This window comes from Bufo gargarizans, chromosome 1 (genome assembly GCF_014858855.1).
Source record: "Bufo gargarizans isolate SCDJY-AF-19 chromosome 1, ASM1485885v1, whole genome shotgun sequence".
Taxonomy (NCBI): domain Eukaryota; kingdom Metazoa; phylum Chordata; class Amphibia; order Anura; family Bufonidae; genus Bufo; species Bufo gargarizans.
This window is the reverse complement of record NC_058080.1, coordinates 397,699,462-397,727,319: the sequence shown is the minus strand read 5'-3', so window position 1 is coordinate 397,727,319 and position 27,858 is coordinate 397,699,462. Positions and strand designations below refer to the sequence as shown.

General features: G+C 43.1%; 1 protein-coding gene across 5 annotated transcripts in view; it reads left to right on the top strand.

The window, feature by feature from the left end:
• Positions 1-27,858, top strand: part of PAX5 (paired box 5) — a 269,099-nt gene that overhangs the window by 104,493 nt on the left and 136,748 nt on the right. For all 5 annotated transcript variants that reach the window (XM_044270849.1, XM_044270841.1, XM_044270823.1 and 2 more), the window contains exon 6: positions 2,842-3,017. In XM_044270849.1, coding sequence (XP_044126784.1) covers positions 2,842-3,017 — 176 coding nt within the window. The remainder of the gene's footprint in view (positions 1-2,841; positions 3,018-27,858) is intronic.

Sequence of the window (27,858 nt, the reverse complement as noted above, 5' to 3'; positions counted from 1 at the left end):
AAATTTCTAAGATGCAATATGCATTGTCAGCATTTTTGGTGGCAGATGGTAGAAATAGATGCTTTGTTATGACAGTAATATCTCTCTCAATAGCTGTAGAACTAGGCACAGAGTGCATAATATACCAAGGAAAGCGCTAATTACAAAGGTAATTCCACTAATTACACATTTTCTGTGGCACTTTAGACCGTATTATTGAAGCTATAGGCTCTATAGGCCCAACAACTGGAATTTTACTAATTGCTGTACAGTGCAGATAATTCCCTTTTATTGCTAAATTTTATTAAAGGCTATAACCATCTTCCGGAACAATTATTTTTGTTATGATTGCATTTTATGTATTACTCTTAATAAAAAAAATTCAATAATAGTAGATAAGGGCTACACATGAGCTGTGAGAGCAGCAACCTGATGGGTTTAGTGTGAAACTGAAAGCATGATTCTCTGCAGATAAAAAGAAACTTGACCCTCTAGAACAAAAACCGTCGACAATTTTTTAATAAATAAAGATCAATTAAAAAAAAGATTTTTTAGCCCAAAATGAGTAAAACGCAGTCGTAAAAATTGACCCAAAGGTATTCATAGCTTCTAAGAATACATATCCTAAACTGTTCTAAATACTTATTGCATGTATATAAATTGTCCATATTAGATATGTTACATCATGAATGGCAACCTCTGACACTCTGGTTATTGTGGAACTACAACTTGCACTTACAGCATGCACACTTGCTTGGCTGTTCTCAGAAACGCTATATAAATGAAAAGAGCTTCCTGGGAGTTGTAGTATCACAACAGTTGGAGTGTTGGAGTTTGCTGATCCCTTTGTTACATAAAGAATATTTACTTTAAGACTTAACTGATCATGGTGCCAAACTAATGGCAGTTTCACTGCATTGTTAGTTTTGGATGCACAACCTGCATAATGCATTTGATGGACTCACTGGCCTGATCACAAATCCTTAACTATAATGAGTTCTTTTGGGATGAATTTCCCCATAAGGGCATATATTACAGAAATTTGACTGAACCCCTGAATTTGTTGGGACAGGCCAACTATATTATTTGCATGGGTCCCCCAACTCTCCCTAGGCAGATGATATTGTTGGAAAGAAGGATTGGCAAACTGAATTTCAACATCTAATCATTTTGTTCTCAGGAGAAATTAGCCACCTCCCTATCTGGGACAACATGCATGTGTATAAATAGGAATGTGTAGGAATTGCTGTCTGCCAAATAAGCATTTTTAGGACAGTTATGAATTGTCAATGTATTGTCCATAATTTCTGATGAAATTCATGGTATCTTAAAAAGAAATCAAAAGTCTGAATTCTTTCAAAAACAGACATTTTCAGAGATTTTTCAAATCCATTTTTCAATTATTCCAATTATTTTTTCTAGTAAAGACTTTGCACATATGAAATATGTAATGTATTTCACAATAATGAAGCTTTCAACTGTTTTTAGTTCCATATCTGTATATTCAGTGTTAATGAGTTTAATTGCGCATTTTATTAACACAGCATTTTTGCTGAAGCAATTACTGTAGACCTGTCCAAGTGAATTATGTCTTTCTAGCTCCATAGTATATCATAGTTTATGTCCATTTAAATTTAGCTTCTCTTACACATGTGCTGTAGAAATTAAAATAATATACCTTCCAATTTCCCCTTCTGTGCATTGCCTGGGGAACAATAAACAGCATGGATACTCAAATACTTTTTGTAAAGTGGCACATACCTAGGTCTGCCATCCAGTGAAGGTCTGAGCTAAAAAAAATATGAGGAGGGACAGCACCAGTGGCGCGTAGCGCACTGTGTTTTTTTCTTTTTAACGATATGTTATGCCTCTAATTCTGGTATTCCCCTTTGTGCCCACCACATAGTAATGGTGCTCTCTTAGTTCCTCCCACACAGAAGGGATGCTTCCTTGGTGCTCCAACACAGTAAGAATGTTCTGTTAGTGCCACCTCACAATAGTGACGCCCCTTAGTGCCCCTTAGACAGTAAAGGTGCCCCTTAGTGCCCTTCAGATAGTAATAATGCCCCTTAGTGCCCTTTAGACAGTAATGATGCCCCTTAGTGCCCTTCAGACAGTAATGATGCCTCCTAATGCATCCAAACAGTATTGAGGCACTGTTTTATTCAACTGCCTCAGGCACACACACCTTAGTCCTCCACAGACAATGGCTGGCCACCTTAAGGTATTTAAAGCATCTTCCCTTGTGGGAAGGTGCCTGCACAATATCGTCTAGTTAGCTAGTTCCCTGTGAAGCTGCATTTTGGATAGCGCCCTTAGGAGAAGCCCTGAGCCTAGTCAGTTCTGTGGAATAGCAGATCCACATCCTCTTCTGTAACACCAACTGTTTCTGTGGTCCCAGTGCATATCTGTAACACGGTCTCCCACCTGACATGTGGCATTTATAATATTGGTGTCATCCTACATGGCAGAGGGACCATTTGGCTGCTTTAGGAAAAAGGGTAAAGACTTGGACTCTAACCAATCTAATATTGATAGCCTTTCCCAAGGCTTAAAATGCTTATCTCAACATGACAACTTATCACCCATCCACAGAATAGGTGGTAAGTGTTTGATTGATGGGGCAGTTCCATAGATGATGAATGGAGTGGTCACTTCATTCAAATGGGGGGCTCAGGACTCCAGTAATTGTGATCTCAGTGGTGGGACCCCAACCAATGAAACACTGATCACCTTTTCTGTGGATAGGTGATAAATTGTTATGGTGGGACAAGCCCTTTAAGAGGTATAGATGACATTTCTGAACTTTGATAGAATACTTCTTGGGTTTCCTTATTCTGAAATTATCATTCTTTTTTGTAGGCATTCAGGAATCTCCCATACCAAATGGCCATTCACTTCCAGGAAGAGACTTTCTTCGAAAACAAATGCGAGGAGACCTCTTCACTCAGCAACAACTAGAAGTGTTGGATCGGGTATTTGATAGGCAACATTACACTGATATCTTTACAACTAGTGAACCCATCAAACCAGAACAGGTATTATATTTATTCTAATAACTATTTCTTTGTTATCATGTTCTCATTTTCCTCAGTGTGTGATTCTGAGATAAACCTTGAAGTCCACAGATGTTTTTAGCAATAAATGTCAAGCTTTAAAAAGGTTATCTGACTTATTAAAACATTTCCACCAATTCAGCAATTGTCCTAAAATAACAAAAGAAAGTATACTCGCCGATTTCATCCCCTGACGCTTCCAGCAATGCTGCTTCAATCCTCCCAACAAACTTTGTTTGTTGATCTATGTAATAATACAGTATACTTTCATAGATAGATTTAATTAAATGATACATTTAACTTTTTTGTGTGAATTTTAGCTTTTAAATTATTTTCCATATATGGGTGATTTGTTTGGTTGCCTTTTACTGAATTTGTATTTTAAAATATATTTTATATAATCAGACTTTTTATTGGAACTTCATTTTCATCTTAACAACTGTATATACAGAATATCATATAATCTTAGATTTATCTATCTAGACCTATACTTGTGAGTTTAAGCTAAGCTGTCCAGGAAAGGAAGACTCATTACGTACTCATTGAAATTTCCATCCTGAATAGGTTGCATTGACAATATATAGGCGTTCACTACTAGATTAAAGGAGTTACCATCTGTGCTTTACCAGTAGTCTCCATTTCTCTATGGAGTTCACTAGGCCATCATAACATTGTGTCGATAGAAGCCACCAAGATGTGAGGAGTGGGCTTATGCATTTGGATTGAAAAGTATACTAAGTGCCTCATGTACAGCTTTTTAATTATGCTGAGAGACAAAAGATCAATTCATAGTATGTGGATGTGGGATCCATGCTTTTTCTTTATTTTAAAATATGCATTAACCCCTTGTTTTTTTTTTCATGGTATCAGATTGTATAAGAGTTAATACTTAGTCTTAGCTTAGTTTCTGATACAGTATGGAGATGTGAGCTTTTGAGATCCATTCACATGGTGCAGTTCTGCATAGTGACTGTTGTTGCTGTGGAGCTGTGGCTGATTGTCAGAGGGGCCTAGCTTGACAGCAGGGTTGGACTGTTGGGTTCCCACTGCCTGCGAGTGTAGTACTGCAGCAGAGGTGGTCGTCATGTGGTGCTCTGCCAATTTGGTGTGGGGACCCAATCTACAGAGACCACAGTGATGTGCTAAATGGGCTTATGCATTTTGATTTAAAACTATACTTCATGCTTCGTGTACAGATTATTATGCTGAGAAGCAAAATATCAATGCATAGCATGTGGTGTGTGATCCATACTATTTCTTTGGTTTAAAAAATTGTGTCCATAGTGACATAATGTTACCTTGAATGGACTGTGTCCTAGCCATCAGATCAGAAGGATGGAGGATTTAAGAAGAATGATAAGTATGTTACAATTTAAGTTACAATTTTTTACAGTTATTTTTACAGGCTACAGGATTTAGGAATTCAGGATGTTTGAAAACTATCTGGATCCTGGAAAACCCCTATTAAATGAGCTTTCCATTTCAACCTTTGTGGAATATTCATATGATACGCCACTAATGTCAGCTAGGCATGGATCCCACTTCTAGGAACCTGTTCCTATCTCCAGAAAGAGGCCATCGAAGTAGAGGAAGAGCATTGGCCCATGCATGGCCACCCTACATTTACTGCTATGAGAGTTGTGAAATAAGCAGGGTGCTAGAATTTGCTATTTCCAGTAGAGCCATAGCAGTGAACGGAGAGGTGGACACATGTGCGTTGCATGATCTCCCTTCACTGCTATGGAATTTCTGAAAATAACTGAGCATGTTTGTTTGGCTATTTTTGGAAGTCTCATACCAGTGAATTCAGAGGATGCCACACATGAGCGGTGTGTTCTTCTTCACTTTTGGGGGCCCGTTTTGGAGATAGGAGCAGGTTCCAGGGGCACCTGTCTGACATAACCAAGCGATTTGCCACAAATGTTGAGATTGGAAAACTCTTTTAAATCATATATCAACATTTTCTAGTAATACTATTGTAGATTGTTCTACCATCTAGTGCTGACTGTCTCCACAGTTTTGCATTCATTATTGCTCTCCACAAAACAACCACATACATTTGAATAATGTTCTGCAGCCTTTCTATTTAACTGTTTCCCGGATCCACCGTTTTTTTGCAGTTGCCTGTTAAAGCAAAATGGAAGAATTAATGGTTAAATGTTTCCCATTTATTGCAACATCAATATATCTTGTTAAGCGGAACCATGAGATTAACAACTTGATTTGTTCCTAGGAGAGATCACCGACATGGATTAAATTGATAAATTTACAAGCAGGCTTGCATTTAAAACCAACTTCGAAATTATCTTGTGTTATTTTTATTGAGGGAGTGTTACATGGGAAAAATTACTTAAAATAGATATTTTACATTGTAATATAAATGGAATTACAATTTTTACAATTGAGACTTGCTAGTGTAAAACCAATTATTATTTTTTTTTTATAATTAAACCATTGAGATACAAACGTGGGTAAAACTGCTACTAATTAATGCTCCCCAAAATGGAAAATAGGAGAAAATAAAGAAACTGCTGTGGCTTCTTGTATTATATTTCAACGTTCAGTGTTCATATCAGTGTTGGAGGCTCTGATCTGAGCTTCTGTTGCAGATTCTGTCAAATTTGATGAAAAACATAGTGTATACTATAATAAAATACTCTAAAAAATGTTGTACTAGAGCATTATATAATTCTGAATATATCACACAAGCCCCACTGAACATGAGGTAGTGGTTTGCCATAAGGACAAATATTGTATATTAAAGGGAATCTGTCACCAGTAAAACTCACTGTTAACCTCTTCCTGCTATGTGATGCAGGCACTGGTAGTTAAGCGCTCTTTGCCATAAAAGTATGCCATAGTGATAGCTCAAGAGCAGGGCCCATGCCGTCACTTGTTGGTACCAGCTGTATTATACAGCAGGAACGTGACTCTTACAACCGGGATCGGAAATAACTCCTATCCCAACAGTGGATTCTGACTGGTTAGACAGAGGGAGGAATCTCCATCTGTATTCCAATTGACATTCCACAAATGCAATTGCAGGGTTATGAGTACTTGGCATGACAGACAAAGGCCTTATGAAGGGCCCCAGGCCTGCCATGTCGCACCACTATTACATCCTGTCTTTTAAAAATATAAAAAATCCACAAAATATTGGAAACATTTTTTTTCCCCATTTCTCTTAAGTCATGAGAAAAACAAAGTACACCTACTTTGAATTTTATAGTTTTAAATATTAAACCATAATAAAAAAAAGATCTGGTCCATAGTCATTTTTAAAATTAGGTACATGCAACCCTACGATGAACAACAACACATGACAAATTATACTGTGCCACTAGTTACTAGAAAAACTAGACCAAAATGCAAAAGCTGTGTGTGAAAAATGTAATACACCCTTAGGCCTAGTCCACACTTAAAGGGGTTGCCCCTTGAAAAATATTCTACAGTTTTCAAACCAGCACCTGGATCTGAATACTTTTGTAATTGCATGTAATAAAAAATTCTGTAAAATGTATCTGTACAATGCCACTTAATTTCTTATTTTTTTGACCTGCTCACTGAGAAGGTCGCACATGCTCAGTTTAGCCTTTCAACTGCCTCCAGAGCTGTGATAGCTGCAGTGGAAAAATACACTCCCCTTCAGATTTCAGCTTGATCTAAATCTAGCAGATAAATTAATGGGGAGATGTCTGGTCCCATGTGAGGTACAGAGATGGTTATAGCTTTATTAGAAAGGTATAGTCATGGACTATATGATGTCTTATCTTAATTTTTCACATTATTAATGGAATAACCCATTTAAGTGATTTCCATCAGTGATTTTTAAACCAAAACAAGGAATGGAGCCTTCATTGATAAGGTAGAATGGAAAAATCTGCACTCGTTCTGTGTTTTGGGCCCGTACCTTGTTTTGGCTGGAAATCACTGATGGAAATCACTGACCACTGATGGAAAGCACCGACCAAAACACTGAAGTGTGAACTAGGCCTTACTACTTCCATAGAATTAAAAGGGAAAGTAGCACCAGGTGCTGCTAATTAAACATCCTTGATTAATTGATCATCAGCAAGTGTGACCAGTGACCAGCTCTATAAAAGCTAAGGTTTTGGCAGTTTGCTGGTCTGGAGCATTCAGGTGTATTTTCACACAATGCCAAGGAGGAAAGACATCTTTAGTAAGCAAATTGTTGGAAACTGCAAAAACCCAAGAGCTACATCTAGCACTCTACAGGCCTCCATTATCATGTTAAATGGTCAAGTTCATGACATTGCAAATAGAAAAAGATTGGACAACTATGTGTTTGGAAAAGTTGTCAAGAGAAAGCCCTTTTTTTCTAAAAAGAATAGGACAACACGGCTGAAGTTTGCAAAGTTGCATCTGATCAAGCCACAAGACAACATTGTTCTTTGGACAGAAGAGACCAAAGTGGAGATGTCTGGCCATAATGCACAGCACAAGTTTGCAAAAAACCAACAGCCTATTAGCAAAAACACCTCATGCCAATTTTAAAGCACAGTGGCGGAGGGTGATGATTGGGGCTTATTTTGCAGCAACAGGACTTGGGCACCTTGTCGTCACTGGGTCAACCATGAACTTCTCTGTGTACCAAAGTATTCTAGAGTCAAACATCAATCCAAAAGCTAATGCTTGGCCAAAAGTGGGTCATGCAACAAGACAATGATCCCAAACATACCAGCAAACCTACATCATTAAAGGGAATCTGTCATCAACTTTATGCTGCCCATACTAACAGCAGAATAAAGTAGAGACAGGTGAGTTGATTTAAGCGGACTGTCACTTGAAAGTTAAAAGTAAGTGGTTGCCGAGAACCAACATCACAATCAATGCAGACTAGGCCTGGAAAAGAGTCACAGCGACCAGAGAAGAGTCATGGTTATCCATAAATTCCTGCTCTCCTGCCCACCAGCTGATGATTGACAGTCTTCTGCCTAGTTTTTCCCTTTTTCTTTAGAAGAGAACTGTCAATCATCAGTATGGGTGAGAGTGCAGGAGATTATGAATAAACATGACTATTCTCAAGTAGATTTGACTCTTTTCAAGGCCTGTGCTGCAATAATTCCCTTTAAGACTGAAAAAGAAAAAAAAATCAAGGCAATGGCCTAATCAAAGTCCAGACATCAACCAAACTGAAATGCTGTGACAGAGAGAGAAAGAGAGAGCTGTTCATAAAGGAAGGCCCAAAAAAAACAATGAACTGAAGAAACGTTGTAAAGAAGAGTGGGCTGAAATTCCTCCAGAATGATGTGAGATACTGATGAAGTCACACAGCAACTAATTAGTTCAAGTTATTGCTGCTAAAGGTGGTTCTACAAGTTGATTCATGGGGTGTACTTAATTTTGTATACATGGCTTTTCCATTTTTGCTTAATTTTTGTGGTTGTTCATCTGAGGTTGTATTTATCTAATTCCTTCTAAGGCCTAGATTTTTTTCCCTCATAGGTAAAACCATAAGATTCAAAGAGGATGAACTTTGGTTTTCTCATGACTGTATAATATTGCTCTTATATAGCAGAGTTAACAGTCACAGACATAACATGTTCACTAGATGTCATATCTCCCCAACTGTGTGTGTTAACTCTGCTGCATTTGCATAGACTTGTATAAGAGGTATAGATGCAGCAGAGTTAACAACCACAGTCATAACGCGTTAACTAGATGTGATAACTAAAAAAGTGTGACTGTTAGCTCTGCTAGATCTGTATATATATATATATATATATATAGTTTGTAGAAAATGGACTGCACTCCAATTTAAAAGTGAAAAAATTGTGAACTTTTATTCACCCATAATATGGCAGCTTTTGCGACGTTTCGGCTCACCAGGCTGGAAGAAGGCTCTTGTGAGCCGAAACATCGCAAAAGTTGCCTTATTATGGGTGAATAAAAGTTCACTATTCTTTCACTTTTAAATTGGAGTGCAGTCCATTTTCTACAAACCATATTATTGGGGTATTGCCGCGGCCCCCGTGGACATTGCACCCGCTTTTTGGTTGGTGCTCCCGCTGGACTTTTTCTCAATATATATATATATATATATATATATATATATATATACTAAGGCTACTTTCACACTCGTGTTTTGGCTTTTCTTTCTTGAGATCCGTCTAGGGCTCTCACAAGCGGTCCAAAATGGATCAGTTTTGCCCTAATGTATTCTGAATGGAAAAGGATCCGCTCAGAATGATGCATCAGTTTGCCTCCGAGCAGTCTCCATTCCACTCTGGAAGCGGACACCAAAATGCTGCCTACAGAGTTTTGCTGTCCGCTTGACAAAACTGAGCCAAACCATCCATTTTCTCTGGCACAATAGAAAACGGATCCGTCTCCCCTTGACTTTCAATGGAGTTCATGACGGATCCGTCTTGGCTATGTTGCAGATAATACAAACGGATCCGTTCATGACAGATGCATGCAGGTGTATTATTGTAATGGATCAGTTTTTGCAGATTCATGATGGATCCGCCCAAAACGCGAGTGTGAAAGTAGCCTAAGAGCAATGGCGGAATACTGGAATTTCATTGTTTTTTAACAGTGTTTCCCCCAAAAATGCTGTACTGCAAAATAGTGCCATTATTCCTTTCCCAACATGTGATGTAGTAGTACGTCACATGTCGGGTCTTTAAGATGGCCCCCATTCTTGAGCAGAACCGGCGCCATAGCAACTGGGTGCCTGCTGGTTCATACAGCAGGCACCTGCGGCTAATGTCTGTGACTTCTCAGATGCCGTGATCATGCGGCGATCGGAGAAACTAGAGCATGTGTGCAGCAGCTCCTGTCATAGTGCCTGCACAGTGCCTGTAAAAGGGCTCCAAAGGAAACTAGTAAAATCAGCATAGACTCCAATGCTAGTGCATTGGAGTCTATGATAATAGCAGTCTAATAATTACTTGTCATAGTTCCCTATGGGAACTATAAAAAAGGATAAAAAAAATGAGTAAATAACGTTTTTACTAATAAAAAATACATATATTAAACTTCAAATCACCCCCCTTTCTTCAAAATGAGAATACAAAATAAAAAATAAAAATACACATCATGCATATCGCCGAGCGTGAAAATGCCCGTACTATCAAAATATAAAAGTATTAATCCCATATGGAAAAAGGGATAATGAAAAAAGGGTCAAAATGGCAGATTTGCAATTTTTGGGCATGTTGATACAAAGAAAATGCCCACTCATCCAAATACTGTCTGAAGTGATAATTTCCTGGCATTTCCTGTTTGATGCGGTGGCACCATGAAGTACAGACCATTGGGGACCTGGGAAGCGCTGGAATGGGAAATGTGCACATGATACAAGAGGATCCGGTCACCGCCACAGCCAGTCACTGGCTGCAGGCGGCATCAAACCGGATGTTTTCAGAGAGGGAGCGGACCGGAGCATCTCAGGCAGGGAGGAAAAGGAATAGAGAGCCAGTGCTGGGAAGCAGCTAAGTAAGCTTCCCTTTATAGGTCTGGCCAAGTAGGTGGGTTTGCCACCCCCCTCCCCAATTCTTGCACAACCCCTTTAAGATTTTGACATTAAAGATGAAAAAAACTTGGTAAAACATATGTTATAATACTGTACATCTTGTTATGTAGTCATCTTACTTCTATCAGCATTTACTTATTGGAAAAGGTGCAGAATAATGTCATTCTTAATAAAATGTATGCAATGTAAAATGTTCTGTTCTGGGGATATCAAGAGAATGCATTAATCGCCAAATTTTCTTCTACCTGTAGGTTAAGAACTTGTAGAAATGTAAATTATCTTCCAGCATCTGGCAGAATCATACTGCTTTCAGGCTGCTGTTTTCTGCCGCTATCAAACTGCATGAACCTGCCCTTACTCGCCTCTGTCTGAATCTGTGTTTTCTTGAGATGGGAGTAGGAAGCAGGTCAGGTTCTCAGCTGATCTTGTCACTAGCGCTGTAACATTCACTAGTCATTTTTTCTGTCTCGATAACCATATGTCTTGTTAATGAAGTAGCAGTTGTGTTGGAGAAAGGTATAGCATAATTTGAAAAAATGAAGAAGTAATATGCCAGTACACAGTTATATTTTCACAGCAGTCCGAGAACATTAAAGGGGTTCTCCCATGATTAATGTAAAAAAATTAAAACCAGACATCGTACAGTACATGACAACCTCTTTCTAATAAAGCTAGAACCAGCCCTGTACCTCACATGGATCCAGAGATCCCCCCATTCATTGCTCTGCTGGATTTATATCAAGCTGAAAGCTCAAGGGGAGTGTCTTTTCTGCTGCAGCTAAGGGGGCGTGTCCATGCTCTCCCTATCACAGCTCAGGAGGCATTTTAAAGATGAAACTGAGCACGTGCGGCCTTCTCAGTGAGCAGGACAAAGAAATAGAAAAAAAAGCAAACAGCAGGTGGCGCTATACAAATACATTTTATTGAATAACTGACTAGCTATGACACATTTTTAACCACATGCAATTGCAAAAGTATTCAGATCCTGGTGCTGGTTTAAAAACTAAAATATTTTTCATGCGACAACAGTTTCCCACCAGAGGAAATGACTGTGCATCATAATTGTTCTCATTGTACACATATTATAAGAAACATAGGTTATTTGTAAATTGTTTCCAAAATCAGTTTCAAGTAGTAGTTGTCTTCTACTGGATATTTAGGGTTTATTCATGTATCAGAGGTTGGGCCTGCAGGGGGGTCCTCTGGTACTCTTGAGATCCAGTGAAGTCCAGCCCTACATTAAAGAGGTTTTCTGAGATAATTAAAAATCTCAGACAAGCCCTAAAACGGTTTTTCATCATCTCTCTGTGGCACTGGTTCTGTTCTCCTGCTGCGTGTTAAACAGCAGTGGTGACGTGTCGGGATATGGCATGTGACTTCTGCAGCCAATCAGTGCCCTCAGCAGACTGTCTGCTAAAATGCCAGACTCCCGTACAGAAACCAGACAGATCCAATATAGTCACTTCCAATATTTTAGTTGTTTTTTGGATTGGTCATTAAGCTTTCTACTGAATATATTTTTAGGGTGAAAATTAAAAAAAACATTATTTTTGTCCTTTATGTCAGCTTTATGAACAACACAAAAAATACTATTCCAATATTGATTCCATATGGTCTACACACATACAGTGCATAGACTAATTCATTGTGCCTGGGGAAGGGTATTAGCAGGAAGATATTAAACAGTGAGACTGAATGATAATAGATGCTACCGTGTTTGTTATTAAAGAGGTTCTATGAGATTAGAAAAAAGGTCTGCCATCCTTGCAGAAACAGCGCCCCTCTCAGCCACTCTTGGTATTGCATCTCCTCCTCACTGAATTGGTTCTTCTTGGCATGATTCTTAGGTAATGATAAGGAATGGGCAGGACAGATTTTAACATATTTAGACTAGAAAAAAGTAAGACTAGAAAAAAAACATAAATTGATGGCCTATTATTTTGCAATATTCATCTAGAGGAAGGTCACACTTCTCATGAGGCCAAAGCCAATTTGCCTTGTCTAAGGGAAAATAATCTGTCTTGAGTCCAAATGTGGCAATTGGACTAAATCCCTGGCTGAGTTACTTCTTTCCAGTAACTCTATCCATCGCTACTATGCCGATACTGTGGCTCGTGATATTATTAAAGTGGTCCTCCACTTAGGAGCCCAAAACAGACATGTAAAGGCCCCTTTACATGCGGCAGACTATTAGGACAATTAAGAATGAATGTTCTTCCAAATGCTTGTTTCTGATAATTGCCTTATATAAATGTTCCACTGATAAGCATTCTTAGATGCCTTCCATTAGGCATTTTGTCATAGAATTCTGTTATGGCCTGTAGTAACGGAATCCATCAGGGAACTGTAATAAAACCCAAACCCCGACCTCGAACTTGTAAAACACAAGTTCGCTCATCCCCACTCATAGTTTCTGTAAACCTTCAAGAGCCATAATGTGCCAAATTTTGGCACAATTTACGCAACAATCCAGGTGCACTCACATTAGTAAATGTGGACCATCCAGAAGGATACAGAAATTATGATCTTGGGTGCCCCATCAACGATGCATCAGGTATAAGCATCGTTGATGGGGCACCCAAGATCATCATTTCAGTAACCTTCTGGATGGTCCACATTTACTAATGTGAGTGCACCTGGATTGTTGCGTAAATTGTGCCAAAATTTGGCACATTATGGCTCTTGAAGGTTTACAGAAACTATGAGTGGGGATGAGCGAACTTGTGTTTTACAAGTTCGAGTTCGGGGTTTGGGTTTTATTACAGTTCCGTGATGGATTCCGTTACTACAGGCCATAACAGAATTCTATGATGAAATGCATAATGGAAGGCCTCTAAGAGGACTCCTGCATAACGGAAACCAGACGGATTCGTTATGCGGCCCATAGACTTCTATTATGAGGGAATGCCTCTTAAAGGCCTTCCGATATGCATTCTGTCATATAATTCCGTTATGGCCTGTGGTAACGAAATCCATCACGGAGCTGTAATAAAACCCGAACCCGGAACTCGAACTTGTAAAACACAAGTTTGCCCATCCTTATATGTGTGTAGCCATGCACCAAATTTCTTATCCAGCCTGAGCCACTGAGATAAATTTGGTGCAGGTCTACACAAATTGTCTAAGTTTACTCCATTTATTGGATTAATAAATAAATCTGCCCTAAGTGTCTGTAGTGAACCTAGGTCACTTTATGATATGATGTTTAAGTTTGCTCAAATTCAGTGTACTTTCAGGGGCTGCGAATGGACATTTACAATCTGTTAAGTCAAGTTTAAGATTGTTTACAATTCAAACATTATGTAGCTTTTTAAGTTATCTATAATACAAACAGTAAGAATGTGGTGGATTCTAATGGTCTCTTCCCACATTATCGTACAATATTGAACAATGTTCATAGTTGTAACACACTGTGTGACTTTGGATACTTAAGATGTAGATATCCTATATTATTATACCTTTATTACATATGTTGTGTGGAGGCACTACAGATCGAGACATTTATCAGATGTTGACGCTACTCTCATAATCCAACCCAATTTAACAAGACAATGTTAGATTTCACATGTAAGTATTTATGATGCTGTTGGAAATTCTCTTTTTTATTATTAAGCCCACCTAATAGCATATTGGTATTTGTTCATAGGTTTCTACTGAACAATAGCAAATGCATTTTGAGTATATTGATATATATATACAACAAATGGCTTAAACCTAAAACCTTGCAGCCTTGTCCCTTAATCCAACTTGGCCTAATAGAGACTCAAGAACTTATTCTGTGCCCTACTTTCAACTAAAGCAATTTTAGATGACAGTTTAAAGATTACACATCCTTCCAATACCTGTGTAAGAATTCTTTCTATTGATTTTTACGTGTGCGACGGGTTGCAAATTTTATAGAGCAACTTTCAAAGAATGTGAATGAGAAGGCATTTCTTTTTTGAGTCTTACTCATGTGTAAAAATCTGTTCATACATGCAATTACCTACCCCAGTCATTAAAATAGACATCAATTAAAGGGGTTGTCCGGGTTCAGAGCTGAATCCGGAATTTACCCCTTCTTCCCTCATTCAGCATAAATGAGTGGAGCATCTGAGCATTTCTTGCCCCCCTTGCCCTGTGCTGTATCGCGCAAGGCAAGGGCTTTTTCTTTAGATCCGGAGGCGTACTGGGTCTCTGTATTGGAATGTTAGGTGGAGATTTTCGCCTAGCAGTGAGCCTGGTGACGTCTTTGTTATTCATCCTCACCATCAGTATCAGATTTTTCTCATAATATTAAAATGCACAAAAAAATATCTGAAACTGAAAATTATAATTTATACTGCTAAAATGTACTGTATGCCATGTACTGTAATTACCTAATAGAAAGAGTAGTATAATAATATGACTGACAGATTATCACATAGTATATTCTGACAGCCTGTATGTAGCACATAGTAAGCAAAAAATAAAAAAGTGAGACTTATTATACTCACTGCAGATGCCAGCAAAACATGTGCGGTGTATAGCTACCATAGAGAAGGGATGCTATAGTCAGGTAAATGCTTGGTAAGTGCACCACAAGGCACATGCGCTGGCATTGGTAACCATAGTGAGGGGGCACCAAGGTCAGGGAAGTGTTTGGTAAATGTGCCAGATATCTAGTAAATGTGCTGTGGTAAGTAACTATAGTGCAGGGTTACAAATCTCAGGGAAGTGTTTGGCAAATACCCCAGATATCTAGCGCATGCGCTGGAGTTGATAACTATTGTAAGATCACACTAAGCCACTGGAGCCGAACACGTCAGTTTCCTGTGCCAGCACAATGTAGTTTCTTAACAAACTTTATTCGTAACAGGTTATTTTTATGCATTAAAGGGGTTGTCCAAGTTATATTTATTGATGACCTATCCCCAGGATAGGTCATCAATATCAGATCGGAGGGGGTCCGACACCCGGCACCCCCTCCGATCAGCTGTTTGAAGAGGAGACTCGCACGGTGTCAGCGCTGCCTCCTCTTCACTGTTTACCTTCTAGCCGTTGCATCTGCAGTGGTAAGCAGGTGTAATTACACCCAAGCCGTCTCATTCATTTCAATAGGAAGACTGGGGTGTAATTACACCTGCTCACCACTGCAGATGCAACGGCTAGAACGCCGATCTGATATTGATGACCTATCCTGAGGATAGGTCATCAATAAATATAACTTGGACAACCCCTTTAAGCGTATATTGCCAGCAGATTAGCTGATATTGTAGATTTCTATACTGGAGGATACCAAAAAATGAGTATACACTTAATCCCCAAAATGTGTGGTCATTAGAGATGAGTGAATCGATTGTAAATGAATCAAATGTGTTACGAATTTCCTAAAAAAATTTGTATTCTAGTGAATCCAAAACATGTGTGATTCATTTTGGATGGATCACTTAAAATGGCAGACACCTTTTTATAGGTCAAAGGACAGAGAAGAAGGCATCTGTCACCAAAAAGGCATAATATTTGTAACTTGTGTTTTTATACAGGCTGTTTGTTACCACCGGCTACCATACGTTTTGCCCACTGGCATATACAGTTGCAAGAAAAAGTATGTGAACCCTTTGGAATTATATGGATTTCTGCACAAATTGGTCATAAAATGTGATCTGATCTTCATCTAAGTCACAACAATAGACAATCACAGTCTGCTTAAACTAATAACACACAAAGAGTTAAATGTAACCATGTTTTTATTGAACACACCATGTAAACATTCACAGTGCAGGTGGAAAAAGTCTATTGACATCTCCAAGAGCTAATTGGAGTGAGGTGTCAACCAACTGGAGTCCAATCAATGAGATGAGATTAGAGGTGTTGGTTACAGCTGCCCTGCCCTATAAAAAACACACACCAGTTCTGGGTTTGCGTTTCACAAGAACTATTGCCTGATGTGAATGATTCCTCACACAAAAGAGCTTTCAGAAGACCTACGATTAAGAATTGTTGACTTGCATAAAGCTGGAAAGGGTTATAAAAGTATCTCCAAACGCCTTGCTGTTCATCAGTCCACGGTAAGACAAAGTATCTATAAATGGAGAAAGTTCAGCACTGCTGCTACTCTCCCTAAGAGTGGCCGTCCTGTAAAGATGACTGCAAGAGCACAGCGCAGACTGCTCAATGAGGTGAAGAAGAATCCTAGAGTGTCAGCTAAAGACTTACAAAAGTCTCTGGCATATGCTAACATCCCTGTTAGCGAATCTACGATACGTAAAATACTAAACAAGAATGGATTTCATGGGAGGATACCACAGAGGAAGCCACTGCTGTCCAAAAAAAACATTGCTGCACGTTTACAGTTTGCACAAGAGCACCTGGATGTTCCACAGCAGTACTGGCAAAATATTCTGTGGACAGATGAAACCAAAGTTGAGTTGTTTGGAAGAAACACACAACACTATGTGTGGAGAAAAAGAGGCACAGCACGCCAACATCAAAACCTCATCCCAACTGTGAAGTATGGTGGTGGGGGCATCATGGTTTGGGGCTGCTTTGCTGTGTAAGGCCCGGATGGATTGCTATCATCGAAGGAAAATGAATTCCCAAGTTTATCAAGACATTTTGCAGGAGAACTTAAGGCCATCGGTCCACCAGCTAAAGCTCAACAGAAGATGGGTGTTGCAACAGGACAACGACCCAAACCATAGAAGTAAATCAACAACAGAATGGCTTAAACAGAAGAAAATACGTCTTCTGGAGTGGCCCAGTCAGAGTCCTGACCTCAACCCGATTGAGATGCTGTGGCATGATTCCAAGAAGGCGATTCACACCAGACATCCCAAGAATATTGCTGAACTGAAACAGTTCTGTAAAGAGGAATGGACAAGAATTACTCCTGACCGTTGTGCACGTCTGATCTGCAACTACAGGAAACGTTTGGTTGAAGTTATTGCTGCCAAAGGAGGTTCATCCAGTTATTAAATCCAAGGGTTCACATAATTTTTCCACCTGCACTGTGAATGTTTACATGGTGAGTTCAATAAAAGCATGGTAACATTTATTTCTTTGTGTGTTACTAGTTTAAGCAGACTGTGATTGTCTATTGTTGTGTCTTAGATGAATATCGGATCACATTTTATGACCAATTTGTGCAGAAATCCATATCATTCCAAAGGGTTCACATACTTTTTCTTGCAACTGTATGTCACCCCAATTGTCACTTTGACATTACTAATGCTGTCTTGGCATTAAAGAGCTTTAAAAGGTTTGGATACAGTCCTAGAAGACCTCAGAGTGTCATATGCAACTTTTCAGGGCACTTTAGATTCTGGTTAAATTTATTTAGACCTGAATTGAATCTGACAACTGATTTGTGTGATTCAGATCTGAGACCAATTTAAAAAAAAACTCACTCATCTCTTGTGGTCATGAATTATACATATGTTGTATAATAGAATCACTAATATCTGGCTATGTAGACAATTGGAATATCGCTCATGACATGCTCAATTCATCATACTAATGAGTAAGTATCAGCTAGAGTAGGTACATACATTGGTACCAAGCAGTAATAACTCCAGCCACATCCTCACTTGGTGTAAAACAGACACATGCCACCAATATGGAAACAATACATGCACATCAATCATCTGGGGTTAGTGGTTACATAGTTATATTTGTTGTAGTATTATTATAGAACAAACATGTACTAAACACAGTACCTGCTATATTTAGCATGTTCAGAGAACAAAAGTAAAATGGGTCTCTCTCACATAACCTCTTGATACAAGCAGTGTATAATGCAATGACAAAGTGAATCCAGCCAGCAAAGGAAGCAATATGGACAATCACAGTACATTAGTCGTTAATTTCTAACGATAATTTGTTTTCCCTTAGTCCTAACAGCAGCACAGATGGGGTTAACTGCCCCCCGTGGACTGGTAGGACCGGCGGAATTTTTAATGAGCCCAAAGACCTAAACCAATAAAAGAACTCCAGCTCCCTTAAAGGGAGGGGTTCATCCCCCAGCCCACCGTGTATGTCACAAGAAAAAAAGTACTTTAGGGCGGGAAATTTGTGTGCTGCTGTTAGGACTAAGGGAAAACAAATTATCGTTAGAAATTAACGATTCCCTTACGTCCTACCAGCAGCACAGATGGGGAGATAGCAAGAAGAATCCCCTAGGGAGGGTCCTCATGCTCGGCAGAAGTAAGGACTGTCTGCCCAAAGGCCGAGAACTCAGATATCCTAGCATCGATCCTATAATGGGAGATGAAGGTAGACTCCGAGCTCCAGGAAGCTGCCTTGCAGATCAACTCTAGGGGGAGAAGATTTCTTTCCGCCACAGAGGTAGCTACGGCCCTTGTAGAATGGGCCCTCACAAACTCCGGAGGATCTAAGGCTTGGGAAATGAAGGCTTCCCTAATGGCTTCCTTAACCCAGCGACTAATGGTCGTCTTAGACGCTTTACGGCCTTTTGACTTACCGGCAAACAGGATAAAGAGATTTTCATCCATCCTGAACTCTTTGGATCTATCCACATAGATCTGAAGGCATCTAGCTATGTCCAGTGGATGTCGGACAGGAGCATCTGGGGAGGAGGCAGAGAGTAATACAGGAAGAGAGACTACCTGATTAATATTTTGAAAGGTAGAAACCTTAGGTCTAAAGTAAGGTAGAAATTTCAAAAGGACCCTATCTTGTAAAAACATGGTATAAGGGTATAACGCGGAGAAAGCTTGAAGCTCCGAAACTCTTTTGGCCGAAGTTATGGCCAGAAGAAAAACCATCTTAAGTGTTAAGAGTTTAAAACTTGCCTCCTCCAAGGGTTCAAAGGGGGGAGATGCTAGCCCCCTAAGAACAACTGACAAATCCCATTGAGGAACGGGTCTCAGTATTGTAGGCTTCAATCTTTCCACTCCTTTAAGGAAGCGCTTGATGAGCGGGTCCCGAGAATATGGTCTGTTAAGACAGGCCGAGATGGCAAATACTTGGACCTTCAGGGTAGAAGGGGAGAGACCTCTGTCTATCCCATCCTGAAGGAACTGTAGGATCGCTGCGAGGGGCGGATCTGCAAACGCCACCTGATTGGAGCTACACCAAGAGGTGAAGATCCTCATAATCCGGGAGAAGGCCTTTCTGGTAGACTCTGCTCTGGAATGCGATAATGTTCTCAGGACCGACTCAGAGAGCCCTTCTACTCTGGGAAGGGACTGGTCAACCTCCAGGCTGTCAGGTTGAATCTGTGCAGATCTGGGCAGAGATGAGTGTCCCACGACACCAGGGTCTGCTCCGGGGGGAGTCTCCAATATTGTCCCCGACTCATCTGAATGAGCTGGGTAAACCAGGATCTCCTGGGCCAAAACGGTATGATGGCTATTACCGAGGCCTGATCCTGACGGATTTTCATCAATACCCTCGGAATCATGGAAAAGGGAGGGAAGATGTACGCCAGCCTGAACCTCCACGGTATTGTCAGAGCATCTATCGCCAGGGGGTTGTCCTCCCTGTAAAGGGAACAGAACCTCTGTACCTTGGCGTTGAACTTGGTTGCCATGAGATCCACCTCTGGCATCCCCCACCTGAGGACTAATTGTTTGAAGATCTCCGGATGTAATGACCATTCCATGGTCGGTAGGCCGCGACTTAGGCGGTCCGCGATGACATTGAGGGAGCCTCTGATGTGAGTGGCGGATAGATGGGATAGGTTCAGCTCTGCCCACCGAAGAATTACCCCAATCTCTAAAAGAAGGGGTATGGATCTTGTGCCTCCCTGCTTGTTTATATAAAGCACGGCAGTCATATTGTCTGACTGGACTTTCACTGCTTTGCCCCGAATCCAAGGGGCGAAGTGAAGGAGGGCTAGCCGGATAGCATGCATCTCGCGGAGGTTTGAAGAAAGATGCCGCTCCTGAGGAGACCAGGATCCCCGAACTGGGGACCCGTCTAGATGAGCGCCCCAGCCTACAAGGGACGCGTCCGTGGTCAATATGAGCCAAGCTGGTTGGGTCATAGACTTCCCTTCTGGTAGATGGAACCACCATCTGAGGGAATTCCGGGTTTGGTTGGATAGGGAGCACAGGGAATCTAGCCCCTTGGGTCTGCCGTTCCATTTGCTTAAGACCTCCGATTGAAGAGGTCGGAGGTGCCATAAAGCCCAAGGGACTGCATCCGCAGCCGCTGACATGAGCCCCACCATCTTCATGAGGGTCCGTATGGAGACTCGTCGTGGTACATAAAGGAACCTTGCTAGGTCCTGAATCCGCATTCTTCTTTCCGGTGTCAACTGGAGGGACATCTGCAGAGAGTCGATTATGAATCCCAGATAATGGATAGAAGTCGAAGGGCTCACGTTCGACTTCGACCAGTTGACTATCCAGCCTAGGCGGAGCAGAAAAGAAATTGCGACATGAAGATGGTGGGAAAATAGCGGGACTGAAGGGGCTAAAAGAAGCCAGTCGTCCAGGTAAGGGACAATGGTCAGACCTTGGAGTCTCAATGCTGCCACAACCGATACTACCACCTTGGTGAAGATCAGGGGGGCAGACGAGATTCCGAAGGGAAGGGCGGAAAACTGGAAATGTTTGCACACTCCTGATATCTGGACCGCGATCCTGAGAAACTTCCGGGAGGAAGGATGGATCGGGATGTGGAGGTAAGCATCTTTGAGGTCCAGAGTAGCCATCACATCCCCAGGGTTGAGGAGGTGGCTGACTGACCTTATGGTTTCCATACGGAACCTGGTCCTCCTTATGAAACGATTGAGAAATCTCAAATCTATAATCATCCGAAGATCTCCTGTCTTTTTGGGTACCAGGAAAACTGGAGAATAAATCCCTAGACCCTTCTCCCCTGCCGGTACCTCCTCCAGGGCTCCCTTGGAAAGGTAGTCTTGGATATAGGCTTCCAAGACCCTTTGCCTGGTTGGCAAAAAACTGCGTGTGGCAATGAATCTTCCTGGGGGGGGAGAAATAAGGTCTATTAGATAGCCGACGGCTACTATATTTTGGACCCAGGGGTCCCGGATTTCCCGGCTGAAGTGGAGAAGACGCCCCCCCACAGAAAGGTGGGGGAGGGGTACGGGAAAATCCAGAGGCGTAACGGCAGGGATAGCAGGGTTTATCCAAGAGCCTCTGAGAGGCCCATAGTCAGGAGGGCTTTGCCTCCCTGGTGGGTTTGCGGGAACGCCTAGAAAACTTTCTAGGCGGTCCCCCCCAATCCTTACGTCCCTGCTGTCCTGGTCGGCCTCCGCGGGCTTGTCTTCCCCTGCCTCGAAAGGGCTGTTGGGGAAGGCTCTTCCCCTTTTTGTCTGATAGACCCTCCATAATGGTGTCTAGCTCAGATCCGAATAGACGATTCGGTTCAAAGGGGAGCCCACAGAGGTTGTATTTGGACGCGTTATCCGCGTTCCACGGTTTGAGCCACAGAGGTCTCCTGGCGGCAGACACTAAAGCCATAGTCTTGGCCGCCAACTTTAATTGGAGTTGAGCTGTGTCACAGAGAAAATCCATGGCTAGGTTGACGGACTTAAAGGCAGCGAGGATATCATCCCGAGAGACACTCTGGTCAACATCCGTCTGGATCTGGTTCAGCTTGGTTCTGAGGAAGGAGGAGACCTCTGTGGCAGCAATAGAAGTCGAGACCGAGGCTGCGGCCGCCGAGTAACCTCTTCTGAGGGTGCACTCTGCCCTCCTATCTAGGGGGTCCTGCAGGCTAGACCCATCATCTGCAGGGACCAGAGTGCGCCTGGACAACTTGGCAATCGCCATGTCCACCTTAGGAATGGAACCCCATGATTCCACTAAGGGTATAGCCATAGGAAACATTTGTTTGAACTTCCTGGTAAGGACTGGGCCTTTTTCTGGCTTTTTCCACTCCGTGCGCATCACAGAGAGAAGGGTCTCATCTGCCCTAAAGACCCGCTGGGTCCGGCAGGCGGGATCGGAAGACTCCCCTACGTCAACATCATGGTCCCCCGACCTGATGGACCTTAGAAGCTTCTGGGTCTTTTCCGGCGGAAAGAAGCCAGAAGTCGCTTCTTCCTCATCCGAGGAAGATGACCCCACAGAAAGGGGCATAGGCCTATCGGTGGGGGCGGGCACCTCCATAGGTATATGGGAGGGAACGGGTAGTCTCTCGTTAAGGAGACTTACGACCCCCTTGATGGAGTCGTCGACATAAGTCTTAGCCCACTGGTACATATCCTGCATTGAAGGCTCAGTAGCAGTGGCGGAACGACAGCTGTTACATCTGGAAAATGGGCAGCTGTCCTCAAGAGGCGTATTGCAATCATAGCAAGCCAGGTGTCTCCTCTTGGTGGCTAATTTCCGTGGCTGATCGGGCTCTGCAGGAGAGGCCATAGCTACAAGGAAACAAAAGGAGAGGAAATTTAACATCATAAAAAAATGGAAATAAAGAAAGAACCCTCCAGATTAGCACGAACCAGAGGAGAGAGCAAAGATAGCTGTTAAAGCAAAAAAGACCGGTCTGAAGGCAATGTCTCACAAATGACAGGAGACTCTGGAGCTAGCTTGTTAAAGCAGCGCAGCCAGAGACCGACTGAGGGAATCAGGGAGCTTAAATAGGATAGCTCCGCCCAGGGGAGTGGTGAAGCTCAGGGCTAAACCTCCCCCTGAAACAGCTATACAAAACAGCCTTCCCTTGTTAAAAAGGGGAAAAGAAGGCCTAAGCCTAAGTGAGAGTGTCCCCCCATCACCTATTCCCCCCTGCGCAAAAAAAAAACAACAGCCGAACCCCGTTCGGCAGACGCCGGGGAAACCGGAAGTGACGTCGCGGCTAGGTCCGCGTAACTTCCGGTTATGGCGGCGCCCAGGCAAGCTATTTCAGCGGAGCGCTGCCGGCTATCGCAGGGGAGAAGACGGAGGGACGAGCTGTGAGCAGGTGAAACCACACTGCAATGGGGCGCAAAAAATAAGCGCATCCCCATAGGGGACTAAAGGAGACCTTCTCAGGTCAGTGGCGTTGCTAGGGCTGGTGTCACCCAGTGCGGTAGAAAATGGTGTCACCCCCGGAAGCAATAATTTTTTAGTCATATAACCAAAAATATGTTATATAATGTGATACATAATGTGGGCAAAATATACCTAATTACATACCATTCCCAATACATAAAGTTATTTTTATGTGAAAAATGGCTTCTTTTTTTTTAAAGTGATACACTTTGGTGCCAGGTGGTGTACCATAATAAAAATTCCAGGGTACACCCCCTGGCACCAAAGAGTATCACTAATAAAAATGTAAAATAGCCTTTTTTCACATAAAAATAAGTTTATTTATTGGGAATGTTATCTAATTAGGTATATTTTGCCCACATTATGTACTGTGGGACTCTTTATTTATTATATATAAATATAGGGGACACGTACTGTGCAGTAAAAATATTGCTATTGCCAAAGTCAGGAGGTAGGCAGGCTGGCAGCTCCAACAGCCCTCCGATGCGGCGCTTGCAGGAGTGTCACTGTACGGGCCTGCGCCTGCGCACTGGATATTCCGATGCTTCTGCCAGTAATCGGAAAACCAGTGCGCAGGCGCGAACATCCAGATCCTCGGCACAGGCGCGGGATTTGGCCACTGGAGGAGGAGGACAAGCTGAAGACACTGGGCGGGCCGCCTGTGTGAGTGAGTCACTGCTGTCACGTGGACGTGACAAGGGCAGGTGCAAGGATTTTTTGGCAACACAAGCGAAGCTACATCTCAGCGACCCCGCCCGCAGCTCACCTTGTCCTGGTCCCGTCTGCAGCAGCTGGCTTCTCCTCTGTGTGGTCCTGGTATCTTCGCTCTGCTTCAATCGCTGGTTTGAGGACTGTACATTTCGCCCTATAAGACACACATAGGTTTTAGAGGAGTATAATAAGAAACAATATTTTCCATTATACCTCAGGTCAGACCCCCAATGTTAATCATACCTCAAATCAACCCCCATATCAGCCGTCAGCCCCCATCCATCATGCCCCTCATGTCAGCCATCATGCCCTCATGTCAGCTCCCCATGTCAGCCGTCAGCCCCCATCCATCATGCCCCTCATGTCAGCCATCATGCCCTCATGTCAGCCCCCATATCAGCCGTCAGCCCCCATCCATCATGCCCCCCATGTCAGCCGTCAGCCCCCATCCATCATGCCCCCCATGTCAGCTGTCAGCCCCCGTCCATTATGCTCCCTAATGGGGGACAATGTTGGAGTCTGCACCATCAGGTGGGGTGACATGATGAGGGACAATGTTGGAGGGGGGTGACATGATGTCACCCCCCCTTCCCCATGGCACAGACTCCAACATTGTCCCTCCATTCATCATTGTCCCGGGTCCCCTCATCATGTCATCCCCTCCTCCCCCCCATGGGTGGCACATTTCTTTTCTTCCCCTCCAGGCTCCATGGCACAGACACGTTGTACATTTTGTCCCCATCTCTTCTCTCCCCCCTCTTTTACAATACAGTCCCCCCCCCCCCTCCAATCAACTCAGCAGCTCCTCTGGGCTGAGAATGATCAGTAGTACTGTACCTGATATATCACTGGGGTCTGGCTGGAGTGGGGTCGGGTCCTGGCTCCAGTCTCAGCCTTAAGTTGTCACATACGGACGCAAAACACATACGGACGTCTGAATGGAGCCTTACAGGGGGGTGATCAATGACAGGGGGGTGATCAGGGAGTGTATATGGGGTGATCACCCCCCTGTCATTGATCACCCCCCTGTAAGGCTCCATTCAGACGTCCGTATGTGTTTTGCGGATCCGATCCATGTATCTGTGGATCCTTAAAAATCATACAGACGTCTGAATGGAGCCTTACAGGGGGGTGATCAATGACAGGGGGTGATCAGGGAGTCTATATGGGTGATCACCCCCCTGTAAGGCTCCATTCAGACGTCCGTATGATATTTACGGATCCACGGATACATGGATCGGATCCGCAAAACACATACGGACGTCTGAATGGAGCCTTACAGAGGGGTGATCAATGACAGGGGGGTGATCAGGGAGTCTATATGGGTGATTACCCCACTGTAAGGCTCCATTCAGACGTCCGTATGTGTTTTGCGGATCCGATCCATGTATCTGTGGATCCGTAAAAATCATACGGACGTCTGAATGGAGCCTTACAGGGGGGTGATCAATGACAGGGGGTGATCAGGGAGTCTATATGGGTGATCACCCCCCTGTAAGGCTCCATTCAGACGTCCGTATGATTTTTACGGATCCACGGATACATGGATCGGATCCGCAAAACACATACGGACGTCTGAATGGAGCCTTACAGAGGGGTGATCAATGACAGGGGGGTGATCAGGGAGTCTATATGGGTGATTACCCCACTGTAAGGCTCCATTCAGACGTCCGTATGTGTTTTGTGTGGATCCGATCCATGTATCTGTGGATCCGTAAAAATCATACGGACGTCTGAATGGAGCCTTACAGGGGGGTGATCAATGACAGGGGGGTGATCAATGACAGGGGGGTGATCAGGGAGTCTATATGGGTGATCACCCCCCTGTCATTGATCACCCCCCTGTAAGGCGTCGTTCAGACGTCCGTATGTGTTTTGCGGATCCGATCCATGTATCTGTGGATCTGTAAAAATCATACGGACGTCTGAATGGAGCTTTACAGGGGGGTGATCAATGACAGGGGGGTCTATATGGGGTGATCAGGGGTTCATAAGGGGTTAATAAGTGACAGGGGGGGTGTAGTGTAGTGTAGTGTAGTGGTGTTTGGTGCTACTTTACAGAGCTACCTGTGTCCTCTGGTGGTCGATCTAAACAAAAGGGACCACCAGAGGACCAGGTAGCAGGTATATTAGACGCTGTTATCAAAACAGCGTCTAATATACCTGTTAGGGGTTAAAAAAAATCGCATCTCCAGCCTGCCAGCGAACGATCGCCGCTGGCAGGCTGGAGATAAACTCTCTTACCTTCCGATCCTGTGAACGCGCCTGTGTGCGCGCGTTCACAGGAAGTCACGCGTCTCGCAAGATGACGCGTAGATGCGTGACTCTGCGCAGGGCTGCCACCTCCGGAACGCGATCCTGCGTTAGGCGGTCCGGAGGTGGTTAAAAGAATCCTGTCACCGAGTCCCTGCCAGACTTCCTACTCTGCTACAAGCACCCTATACACACACAGTTACACACACACAGCTCTGCTACATGCAATCTATACCCCCCTATAGCACCCTATACACACACAGCTCTGCTACATGCAATCTATACCCCCCTATAGCACCCTATACACACACAGCTCTGCTACATACAATACCCCCCCCCCCCTCACTCACTCACTCACTCACTCACTCACCCACTTGTCGGGAGACAGGGAGCCGCAGAGCAGGAAGCCCGGCAGGGACTCGGTGACACGTCTCTGACTCATTCGATTCTTTTAACTAATAAACTCAGACGATTCTCTGAGTCCCTGCGACTCCCCTGTGCTGTGAGTCAGTGCTGGAATGCTGGCTGCCTCTGATTGGTTGGTTGGAGGGCGGGGAGGGGCGGGGCTAGCTTCCACTGCCTGCTGCTGCCTCTATGCTAATCTGACTGAGCTGTTTCACTCCGTTCAGCTCAGTCAGAATACACATAGTAAGTCAGTCCGGCGGCCGGTGGGGGCGGGTGACACCCCATCAGCCTGGTGTCACCCGGTGCGGCCCGCACCCCCCGCACCCCCCTTGCAACGCCACTGTCTCAGGTCACACGCTAACGTCCCAAAACACCCTGTCTAAAATAAATAAACCAGGGAGAAGACTCGCCAGTCCACCTGTCCAAAGGACAGAAAAAAACACGGTGGGCTGGGGGATGAACCCCTCCCTTTAAGGGAGCTGGAGTTCTTTTATTGGTTTAGGTCTTTGGGCTCATTAAAAATTACGCCGGTCCTACCAGTCCACGGGGGGCAGTTAACCCCATCTGTGCTGCTGGTAGGACGTAAGGGAATAAGTGCTTTGCATTAACTTTCTCTACATGATAAATGCCATTTGCTGAAGTGAGACAGCCCCTTTAAGGCCATATGGTGTCAATGTTTATAGTTCATGGATCCAGTAGGGTTCCCCTTTTATTGAGTGAGAATATTACTGCCTCCCTTTATTGGAACTGGTACTTGTTTCAGGACACTGTAATTAATTTATACAATGTTTGAAAGTTATAAAATAATAAGGCATCAGCAACAGGACAGATATGACTTTTCTTTTTTAAATTCAAAAACTTCCAAAACGACATGCAGAAACCTAGAAGCCTAACCGTGCGGTCATACCTTTACCCTAAGTTCACACCTGAGCGTTTTACAGCGCGTTCAAACGCGCTGTAAAACGCTCAACACATGAAAACCAATGCTTCCCTATGGGAATGGTTCTCACCTGGGCGTTTTACAGCGCGT